We start from the raw sequence: 12,332 nt of genomic DNA, 5'->3' as shown, positions 1-12,332 counted from the left end.
GCCTTATTCACAGAGAACAGCTGGCATCAAAGGAACTGGGTAAAGAATTGAACAATGTTTTGAAAAATGTCATTTCAGTTGTGGATTTCATCAAGGCTCATTTCATTCATTCACTCCGCTCTCCACCTTCCTGACTGAGAAAACTAGAAATGGGCCGTTCTTTGTAGACATTCAGGACATATCCAGACTGGACTGGGTGCGGAGCCCATTTCTGTGTCAGCCTGATATGATGAATCTGCCATCAAATGAAGTCAAGCAGCTCATCGAACTGTCCTGTGATCAGAGTATCTGATCTCTGTTTTCTCAACTTAGTATTGTTGACTTCTGCTTCAGTGTGAAAACAGACTATCCTGCTCTGTCAACACATGCACTCAAGGTGCTTTGTGCCTTTTGCCACAACATTATTTATTAGCTCCATAGTTAATACTGATACTGTGACATACTGCGCCTGCACAGTAGGGGGGCGCTACACAACACAGCAGTTCTCAAACTGGGGGTCAGGGGGTCTCAGAAAGGTTTCATGAGGTCACAAAACAACCACATCGCAAGCAGTCCAACTCTGTTCTTTCTTTCTTTGTATGTGCTCAATTGCAGTGTTGTGCTATAAAAGTCTATCTGATTAAGAATAATACATAGTTTTTTTCTATAATTTAGATGTAATCTTGTAATATGCTCTATTGATAGAGTGCACATTAGGGGAGTCACGGTAGACCCATGTCATTTGAGAGGAAGTCCCAGTTTGAAAAGGTTTGAAAAGTTTGAGAACTGGTGAACTGAATATATTTTTAAGACTGTCATACAGTACACAATGAAACAGGATTTATTTATACAGGCGTTTATTAAAATATCTACCATGAAAACTCACTGAGACGAAATACAACACATAATGGAAATGAAAAACTCAAAACAATGAAACACTCAACATTGAATGAATTAAACTTAGCATTAACCAGTAAAATACCAACTACAAAACAAGCTCCTTTGTACAACACCAGCCAAACACAAAGAGTAAGTATGCATAAAATTGCTTATTAATGAATCTTACAAAAGGTGTATTAAAATGCAGTTAAAACTGTATTAATAGATAAACATACAGGACACTATTGTCGTGATTAAAAATGCACTCTGCAATGGAGAAAAAACATACATTACTTTTTCTATACACTTATTGAAAGCAGCTTTTTTGTATCCAATTGCTTCTTTTTTGTCTCTAATAATGGTTCAACTATTATAGTTTGCATCATATTCTGAAAAAGAACCACCAGTTCATCAGCTAAATGTATTATTACCCTAAATAACTACTTTAACAGATGCAAAGCAAGAACTTTTAATACAGCAGAAAGCAAAACCTAAACATATTATCAAACTGTAATAGATTTAGAAGCCTGTATTTATGGTGGAGTAACCCTATTAGCTATTAGGCTGTAAATGTAAAATGTCCCATGGTGATTCAGGAGATCACTAAAATATCTGTTTTGTTTTTCTTTCTGATTTTAGAAGTCAGCAGAAGGAACGGTTTCATATTTGACAATGTTGGCCATTTTCGCTTTGTAGATCAGAACTCCACAAACCAGGAAAATGGCAGCAATGAAAGCAACAGCTACAACCAGGATGTTCAAGTTCAAATTCAGATTGGAGCCTGGAAGACAAAAACAATCCAGCAATGTTAGGGAAATAATGCTATGGTTCTACAACAGCTGTTGTACAAATGCCTCTACACTGTACATTTCCTTCTCAGATTTATAAACATTGAAAAGGTTACAAGAGTAAAAATTGTAGGGTCATTTTTCTATCCAATTCAGCTTGATAAAAAGTAAAGCCTGGTTATCAAACCAAGCAGTATATTCCTCTAATCTAAAAGCTGTGTATTAAACATTATACATTTTCAAACCTTTTCTAAAATGCCGACTTTAGTCCATGCAGGTCAACTTTGCTATAATAATACAAACTCCTCTCCTGCATTACCTGGGCTGCCTGAAGAGCTCCTTGCAAAACGCAGAGGCCCCTGGGATATGAAGTGTCTCTGGCTCTGTGAAGCCAGTGATCTCTTGCGATGGTGATGTCCAATAGAGGTACCATTGGTGCAGCCCTGAGCACACCTATTGCTGGGATCCCCTGCTACACACAGGATGACTGTGCAGCTGATGTACACCTTGTGTGATAAAGATAAGCAGCAAAGAATATCTTAGTCTTAAAAATAACGAGAAGTATTTGCATGAAATTATTTATATATGAATTAGTAAAAATAATAATAATTTCAAGACTCTATGTACAGTATATACATTATACTGTATATCCATAAACCTTATCCTTTAAGTTGTAAGGGTTGTTACTAATCAATACGTCTGAGTTAACTTTAGATTTGTTTTTAACCAGAGAATAAGTTGAGTAGATCTAGCTGGGTATGAAAGGGTTAATGAAGTTTAATTGTGGCATGCTTGATATCCAGACCATATGGCTATAAATCAATTACATTTTCTGGTTCTAATATGCTGTCCTCATACAGTGAATGATATGAATCCATAGTTGTCCTTCCATTTACCTGTTCATAGTTCCCAATGAAATTAAAGGCCTCCAATCCAAATCTGAAATCTGTCTGGTTGTTTAAATAGACAACGGTGGTTTCATCTTCAATGCACCTAGACAATACAAAAGTTTTAAATAAGAATCGATTTGAAAACTTTTTAGCTTTGGAAAATCAGACAGAGTTATCAATAAATAGATATAGATTATATTATAAATGTCCAGAAAAATTGTGCAGTGTTATTCTAAGTAAAATTAAATGAGGTTCAAATTTGCTCCCCAGTCACTGAAATATGCCCATCCCTGGAATTTTACACTATTATACAAACAGACTGAATCTGCCCTGCGTTAGTTTCATGATGACATGTTGAAAGAACATTACCCATTGCTAATGATATCATAGTAGATGGGATCACTGGGGTTATCATTTGACGTTGCTCTGCAGGACTCCACAAACAGCTGTGTGGTTGAAAGGGATGTCTGTACTTGGATGTCCATGTATATCATGTCCTGTAGCTGCACCTCTATGGGATAACTGTTTGGGTTGATCATTCTGCTGAAAGCACTGCTGTCATAGAACTCAAACAAATAGGTGAAACTGCCAAAACCGGCTTCTGTGAACAGATAAGCACTCTTGTGTGCTTTGAAGGAGGCTGAGAGTCGACTCTTTTTGGGGAATTTGCAAATAAATGGTATCTCGATCTGATGCTTTCTGGTTATGATGTCATGAGGATTTTCAAATGATGTAATTTCATTTCTGAAAATGAGATCATGTTCAGTTTCCTGCAATAATGAGAAGAGAGACACGTTTTGATAATATATTTTTAAATACATAATTTGGAGTTTCATGATGCAACAAGAATACCAAATTTTGCTAAATCTAAATCTGCAGCCTAATTAGTTGCATTAATGGTTGAGCTGTAAGTCGCAAATGAAACACTAAAATGAGTGACACTGTTATATTGACCGCCCAAGATAAGCATATAACTGCAGGTAAGCAAAAATCAGTTTCTATAATTACCTCCAGTTTTGTTCCACAGGAGTTCAGAGACACACTTGCAATAATATGAGAGCCATTAGATGTCACTGAACACGTTGGATCATTTAAACGTAAATGATTTTCATGAAGTCCTCTTACCGAAGACTTGGAAATGTACAGAGTCATTGTTGTGTCAGTGCATTCGATATCAGCTTCACCTATTGTTGGACAAAACATATCTTTCATTAAAGATTAAATTGAGCCACTTTATTTGTTTGGTTTAAAGACAATTTGTAAATGTCAAGATCAATACCCAGCATTTCACAGGTATTGTAACACATCAATAATCTTTTGTATATTTAAAGTGAATTGAAAATAATGTTATTGCTTCTTTAGAAAATAATGGAGTTGCACACAAATTCATATCATACAGATTTTAGATTTGGTAGTTATGTTGTGGTTTATTTTTCAGCTGGTTGTTTTAAGCTAAGGTAGAGCAGTCCAAGATTACTGTATTTGGGCTCTTCTAAACAAGTCAAATTACTGTAAGTTTTTCCTTTTTTATTTACTTACTTTCATTAACAACAACTACAATAATGCATCTCATTTTAGACTGGTACCTGGAGAAAACAAAAACAAAGTAATTTAGAAACTTTAAATAAATGTTTTAAAGAAGCAACTACAGTAAGCTATACTCACCCACTTGCTGTTTCTGCTATGAAACATATGGGAATGTGTTCGCCAAAGTCATTTTCAGTTGGGGTCCACGTGATCATTACATCGATGACTCCTCTGCTGTTATTGTAGTTTTTTAATGTTTTTGTTATATTAAGGGGTCCACTTATCTTGATATCATATATTCTATATCAGAAAAAAAAGGTTTTACAATCTGTATAAAAAAGCAAACAATAGCCAAGCATGGGTAGACTTTCCCATGTACCCAGGAAAATATTGTGTCTGTGAATTTGTGGCTCTCGTTATTTTATTTTCACATGCGTTCTGGTGTATGTTCATCATGCTTTTGTATGTATATGCCGCTAACATTGCATAAATATGGTTCTTAATCACATGTAATAACCTGCAAGAAACCTAAATCTGCAAAGGTGAAATCTACACATCACAAGGTGGAATAAAGAAAGAATGTGAACCACACTCTGGGGAAAAAGGAAACTGCTGCCACCACCATACCTGATGTGCTTTTTTATTCTTAATTGTCATATTATAGCAGATACGTGTGTTTAACAAGAAGCCTTTACATTGGGTATTGTTTCTTTCTATATAGGATGTACAGTACCAGTACATAACATGTACTCTTTTAAAATGTGCAATCATTGGTTAAACAGCAGCTTCACCTGTCCCTTGTTGCTGCTGCTCTGAGAGGGATTTGGAATTCATGTCCAACTGATGCATTTACATAGATGCCATGGGGAGGAGATGGATTTAGAAACTGTGGTCTGTATTCCCCAAAATTACAGGAGGGCACAGCAGGGTCAACTGAAATACATTTAGAGATATATTTTTTATTAAGAGCATAGATTATCATGGAACAAAATGCATTCAGAATACAATAGTAACAATAAAATAAATAATACATCTGACCAATATTGAGGGCTTGGCTCTGAACTGATTAAATGCGGTACGTTTGTTACAGAAGACAATTATTACTTGTAATTAATAACAAAAAGGTTTATATGATGGCAATGTAAAGCAAACTTTGTATTAATTATGCTGGGTCTCTGTAAACCAAAAGAGTAACAACATGTTATGATATACAGTATATCTTCTTAACACCCATTGAAGATCACTGCTATAATATTGGATACCGGTAGTATAATTCAACAAAATGATCATCAACATGTCTAATTACATAACAGCCTCAACTAATGTGATTTAAACTCTTTCTGAATGGTACTGGTCAACTTGCATTATCAATACTGACCTTGGACAATAAATTGCAAGGGTATTTTACTCAGTGGATCATAATAGTTTGAGCTTGTTGAAAATGGTGTAGTGGTTGGAGCTGCAGTGGTTGGAGCTGCTGTTGTAGTAGTGGTTTGAGCAGGGGTGGCTGTAGAAGTGCTTGGAGCAGTTGTGGTTGTTGATGGATTATACCACCACGCGTTTTGTTGGGGTGAAGTGGTTGGAGCAGTTGTGGTTGTAGCTCTGGATGAAGTTGGTTGTCCCCACCACCAGGCAGAGGGTGGAGATGTTGTAGGTGGAGCTCTTTGCCTCCAACTCCAGGGTATAGTAGTGGATGGACCTGATGTGGTTGTAGTTGTTCCCCACCAGGATGTAGTGTAAAAGTTACTTTGACGTTTCTTGCGGAAATTGAACGGAATTCGGGTGGATGTTGTACCATCTCCATATCTTAATGTTATGTACTGCCTCGAAAAATCTTCCAGTACAAGTTCAAACACATGTGTAGTACCAAATCCTGCACCATTAAAAGATAAAGTGCAGGTACTCTGGGAAAATGTAAGCAGACAATAATTAGAAAGGAAAACTGAATGAAAATAAAAGAGTATGTTCACAATTAGAAATTACTTTTACAATAGTTTTGTTTTGTAAATGATTTTGGACAGTAGAATTGTAATTGATAATTGTTTCTGATAGATAATTCACGGAGCAGGTGCAAGGGCTGAGAAGAATAAACCCTGGGACTTAAAAATTGGAACTATGTGCTTGGGCTTTAGGGAGATGATATGTTTTTTTCCCCTTGACTCAGAGAGCCATCCTCGCTGAGGTGGGACCAAAATCGATTGGCCTCCAAGGCCGTTTCCCCCTGGCTCAGGGAGCACGCACGCTAGAAACCAAGGGGAATTGATAGAAAACAGATTTGAGAGAAGATAGTTTTGGCCGAGGGTCAGACCAAGACAGCAGACACTGACCTTTTATTTCATACCTTGAAAGACAACCCACTAACACAATTGCACAGGGCACCACTGGAAACCAGATCGAGAAGGTGTTGTGAATACTTGCTGCCATGATGATAATATAAACACAGAGCACTGCTGACAGAACAGACTGGGCAGAACACAGGGCAGAGCATACATGAATACAGACCGAACAAACACATATAAAAGAAAACAAACTAGGGGAACCGCTCTTATCAATTCTCACAACCAAAGCACAGAAAATGTAACAATGTAAGCGAAAGCCTGGCGATGCATTGGGAGCCCTAGGCACAGACGGCAGAAACGAAAATGACAAGCGGGATATACAGCACTGCATGACAACACGCAAACACACCAAACAGACAGAGGATGAGTTTCACCCAGGGAGGTTAAATAAGGAGAAGCCCTTGCACCTGCAATATAAGGAAAGTATTTATATATTCTAGATGGTCATTTTACATATACTTTCACCTTACAATATTTTATTTACCTACATAGTTCTCATACTGTAGTTTTTTTCAAGCTGAAAGCGTTTTGTGACATACCTCATCTAGATGGAAATTTGGAGGTCTGTAGCAGCTGTAACACTCAGAGTAGCTTGCAACTCCATATCGGCATCTTACACGATCCCCATCTAGGTCATGTGCCATTAATGTGTATGCTGATGGACAGTTTCCAGGGACCCTTGAATACAAGCAAAACAAAGAGTACAAAATAAACTGCCTGTTTGTACTTCAGGTTTGTGGTTTTGCTAATTAAATCACACAACCTCAATATTTACCAGCATAACAATGGAAACAGTTTGGATAACAACAAATAAGAAAAAAACCAAAGAAGAATCTCAAACCTGATTATTGGAGGGATTGTTGTTACTGGAGATCTGTTGGGGAATCCAGTATCTGATCTTGTGCCCAGATCTACATGAGTCAACAGCAGCCACGAGGAAGCAGAATTTGAGTTGTAGATCCAACAGCAGCTTGTGTCCCTGTATAGGTAATATACAAAACATTATACATTATATATGAGAAAGTATTGTATCTGGATTTAATTTAGTTCAAAACATTAGATACATCATCTTGGAAAAATATGCACAACACCAGAGTAGCAATGCCTGTTATTTTTAAATATTAACTGGCTAAAATTAATCATTGTACTTGTAATCACTCTTGTATTCATTTACATAATTTTAAAATAAACTTACTGCAAGTCAAAAGGTTTATCACTCGATATGCTTCTTGACATGTAGCCCTCTGCCTGACACCAGCTGTCTCCTAAAGGGTCACTATCAATTGTCCCGTATTCAAAGTGTTCAATAGAACCACAGTTTCCCTGAAGGCAGTTCCAATAAAACTCCCGATGACATCCATTTCTGAATGACTCTTTGTAACGAAAGTCCACCTGCAATCAACTGGATTTCATTAATCAAATATATATATATATATATATATATATATATATATATATAGATATATATATATATATATATATATATATATATATATATATATATATATATATATATATATAGATAGATAGATAGATAGATAGATAGCTATAGATAGATATAGTGAACAAGCGCACCTCACTCGGCTCACTTTTGGGTTCTTTTTCCCTTCTTTTAAAAATGACCCAACACACAGACTGATAGTTAAGCGCTTTAATGCACACTTTTAAACAAAACTAAAAGCTTATGAGCACTTACTAAACACAAGCAGGTCCCTGACTAACATACGGGACAGCTAAGCTGTTTCACCTGACATACACATAATAACACCTTTTTTTTTTTTTTTTTTTGCAATATTAATGAAATAATTAAACAATAATGCAATTAAACAATGTACAAAATTAAACTTGCAGGAGTCTTGGGACGATGATATATATATATCTATATATATTATATATATATATATATATATATATATATATATATATATATATATATATAGGTGTGCCTATTGGTATAGCACTGATATAAATAAAAAAACTGTTTTGTGTATTTTAGCTGATAAGTACAACCACAGATATTATGCTTCAATTCTTTACAGCAGTACATAATTTAATGGTAGTAGGTGCGCTTACTAATGACGAAAGAAACAGAGTTTCAGTACTTTGTTTCCTTGCAACGTGTCTCTGACGTAACACGTGGCCAATCAACCTGCAGTATAATATGTCTCAAAAGAAGTGTTTAAATATCTGGAGACAACAATAGGATAGCGAGTTGTGTGCAGCAGAACAGACTTGATGCTGCATTAAATCCAGGGATGAACTGTGAGTAGATTATTATTACGATTTAAAAAAAAAATGTAGGTTGAATCCTAAATAACATTGATGGTTTTTTATTATTATTATTATTATTATTATTATTATTATTATTATTATTATTATTATTGTTAATGTTCTTCTGTATATGTTGTTCATCTTGTTTAATCTTTATTGGTTGCCGATGTATTCAGCTGCATTTTGAAGCAGAAATTGCTTACTGTCCCACTACTGTTTACTAACAAATGTGAGTTTGAACTGGAAATGTAATACTTTTATGACATCTTTTCTTTGTTTGTTTTTTTGATTAAGTGAACAATTTAAGATGTGCTGCATTTTAAAGCAGTGTAAGCTTAAAATATGAATTGAACTATAGGTGTAGTTGATATTATGTAGCACACATTTTTCTTTTCTACTGTACAGTATAGGTCGAAGTTATAACATGCAATGTTTGACAACAGGTGGCTATACAAATTAATGTCACATTGTATATGTTTTTCTACAGAAGTGTTTTTACTAATACAGATGCAACTTTTTATTTTTGTGTGACTATGTTGTAAATCAAATGTACAAATTGCTGTCAAGCACACAATATAATACCAAATTATTCTTTGTATTCATTTTCTGAAGTAAATGGAACAAGTAAGCAATACCTGTTCATTTTTGTCATAAATACAACAAGTAAATGATATCTGTCATTTTTTTTACATTTATAATTATAAAACTGTTTAAACGTAGGCCCTATGTCTTGTTCTAGTAGTTTACAATAGCTTACATATACTTATATATATATAAAAAAGTTGAAAAGATGAGAATTACCCTGATTGTCCCATCTGGATTTCTTCCCTTGGGTGTGAAAGTCATGATCCCACCTTGCAGATGAGATACAAGGACTCCAGAGACCAGGCTACAGCAAAGCAGCACAACAAGTAGACCCATTGTTGCTTGGCTGTTTCAGTGACCTGATCAAGAAGCTGCTCGAGCACCCACTTTTATACATTTGTGACCACCACAATCACAATCAGCTGGGATATGGAAAAACAGCTATAGGCTGGCTGGCTCTTTTGTTTTTAACAAGGAAGTTTGAGGTTAAAAAATAAACTTTCTCACAAAAATATTAATTTCATTTTCTAATGTGGGAGGTATCCTTTTCATTACGATGTGCCTCAGTTCACAAGTGCACTGTAAAAAAAAAAAAAAAAAAAAAACTGTTGTTTTTGTGGTAAAAAACTGACAGATGGGTTGCCAGTAATACTGTATAAAAATACTATAATAATATTTTATATACATTAGGGTAATTTTACACTTACAGTAAAATACCATAAAAACAGCTGATTAGTAAAGTTTAGCAAATAAACTCCTTCATAAAAAGAGTTGATGTGCTTTTATGGAGCTGCAACAACACTACTCAGAATTAAACACAGCAAAGAATGCAGATACAAATAAACGGAATAGAGTGGTAGCCCACTCCAAGATCTGACCTACCACACAAAACATGAACAAAACACATAAAATGGTGAGGGAACACAAAGGACATGTACATTTACATATCATTTTGCAACCACACAGCATATTTAACACACAATAACACAAATAACACTGTTTGCAATCAGCCCTGCAATGGATTCTGGGATTCCAGTTTTAACGTAATTAGATGTAATATCTACGGTATTTAACCGTCAATGTTACCCAGGATTTAAAGAAATGTGGTTTGTTAAAACAACCGAAAATATCTGTTTTTAGTTTTTTTTTATGTGAAAATTTCTTTTTTTTAAGGAAATGTTCTGTAAAAATAAACATATTTTCTTGTTTTTTGTATGAGGGTAATTTGCTGTTAAGTCTAAGGTAAATTTAAGACAAGGCAATTTCACTCTTTACCATAATTTTACTGTTGAATTCACAGACTTTTTTTACAGTATGAGACTGTTCAATCCAAAAGAGAACAACTAGTCACTGTACAATTAATGCACCCATTGGTCTTTCTTTCTTTCTTTCTTTCTTTCTTTTGTTAAAGAGTTTTTAAACTGTTTCAAAAGGTTAAAAAAAATATGAATGGGGTTATTAAATTAAATAAGCTTTACTTGTTTTATTGTTTACCTTGTTTTAGATCTTCTTTTAATAAATAAATAAATAAACACTATAGATTAAGGTTTACCTAATGCACTACATGTTCATCTTATTCATATGGTCTAACTGAAATCATATTCTGGGGGGCTTTTTTAATTATATAAACAGTGTCAGCTTTAAATACTGTAATCCTGATTTTTAATAGATGCCAATTCCCTGTCTCTTTATGTATTGTGCATTACACTATTTATCTTGTCACAGTAGTTGCATGCCACTAAAGACAGGAACATGAAGCTGTTTTAACATCAACACATAGCATGTATCAAATTGCAAATCAGTAGAGGTGTTGTGAACTCAATTACACTCAGCTTATCATTTCGAAACAAAGATACATTTAGTGAAGATATGTGTGTTCTTTCATTGAATCCTAATTGTTCAGGACAAAATCAAACAAAACAACAATGCTATTGTGCTCTTAATAATGGTTGTTCCAGTCCACGCCTTGTCACAGTAAGTACATGTTAATAAAGATTGGAATGTTAATCTGTGTTAAGTTTCATTTTTACTGCTTCTAATAGAGCCGTCTCTGTAGAAAACAAGTCCAGGTTTTCAGGTGGTTTAGCAGGACTGGTTGGGCAAGGAATCAAAGAGAAAGCATGACGCCCGACGCCAGTGGTCACCCCCTCTGCTGTGATCTGTATGAAGATGTGTATTGAGCACACTTTCAGTGAAACACATAGCTACTAATGTGAACTGGGTTGCTGTCTTAAATCAGAACTTCTTACTATTTCTTCCAAAAACCCTATAGGAAAATGTGGTAAAGGAGTGCTACATTAAATCAGTACAGACTTCTGATTCCATTATTTATCAGCTCCATAATTAGTTCTGAAATTGTGATATACTGCACCTGCGCAGTAGGGGTTGCTACACAACACAGCGGTTCTCAAACTGGGGGTCAGGGGGTTTCGGGAAGGTTTCAGGGGGTCACAAAACAGCCATATCACAAGCAGTCCGACTTCGTTCTTTCTTTCTTTCTTTCTTTCTTTCTTTCTTTCTTTCTTTCTTTCTTTCTTTCTTTCTTTGTATGTGCTCAATTGCAGTGTTGTGCTATAAAAGTCTATCTGATTAAGAATAATACATAGTTTTTTCAATAATTTAGATGAAATCCTGTAATATGCTCTATCGATAGAGTGCACACTAGGGGAGTCATGGTAGACCCATGTCATTTGAGAGGAAGACCCAGTTAGAAAAGGTTTGAAAAGTTTGAGATCTGCTGAACTGTTTATATTTTTAAGACTGGCATACACTCAACACTGAAAACACCAGCCAAACACGAAGAGTAAGTATGCATAGAATCCAATTGCTTCTTTTTTATTCTTAAAAAGTACCACCAGTTCATCAGCTAAATGTATTATTACCCTAAATAACTACTTTAACAGATGCAAAGCAAGAACTTTTAATACAGCAGAAAGCAAAACCTAAACATATTATCAAACTGTAATAGATTTAGATGCCTGTATTTATGGTTGAGTAACCCTATTAGCTATTAGGCTGTTTCAAATGTAAAATGTCCCATGGTGATTCAGGGGATCACTAAAATATCTGTTTTG

At 35.0% G+C, this 12,332-nt stretch overlaps 2 protein-coding genes across 2 annotated transcripts; both read right to left on the bottom strand.

The window, feature by feature from the left end:
• Positions 1–1,396: 1,396 nt before the first annotated feature.
• Positions 1,397–5,045, bottom strand: LOC121294997 (ZP domain-containing protein-like). The gene is made up of 8 exons (XM_041219261.1): positions 4,855–5,045; positions 4,202–4,363; positions 4,076–4,122; positions 3,545–3,720; positions 2,906–3,306; positions 2,543–2,639; positions 1,966–2,152; positions 1,397–1,639 (listed from the first exon to the last, which is right to left on the bottom strand). The coding sequence occupies exons 1-8, from the start codon at positions 5,043–5,045 to the stop codon at positions 1,494–1,496; spliced, it is 1,407 nt and encodes a 468-aa protein (XP_041075195.1). The 3' UTR covers positions 1,397–1,493.
• Positions 5,046–5,221: 176 nt separating this feature from the next.
• LOC121294996 lies at positions 5,222–9,599 on the bottom strand. The gene is made up of 6 exons (XM_041219260.1): positions 9,475–9,599; positions 7,598–7,794; positions 7,244–7,381; positions 6,942–7,080; positions 5,442–5,967; positions 5,222–5,238 (listed from the first exon to the last, which is right to left on the bottom strand). The coding sequence occupies exons 1-6, from the start codon at positions 9,592–9,594 to the stop codon at positions 5,222–5,224; spliced, it is 1,137 nt and encodes a 378-aa protein (XP_041075194.1). The 5' UTR covers positions 9,595–9,599.
• Positions 9,600–12,332: the final 2,733 nt, after the last annotated feature.

Source organism: Polyodon spathula, chromosome 19, assembly GCF_017654505.1.
Source record: "Polyodon spathula isolate WHYD16114869_AA chromosome 19, ASM1765450v1, whole genome shotgun sequence".
NCBI lineage: Eukaryota > Metazoa > Chordata > Actinopteri > Acipenseriformes > Polyodontidae > Polyodon > Polyodon spathula.
This window is presented reverse-complemented; position numbering and strand designations above follow the sequence as displayed.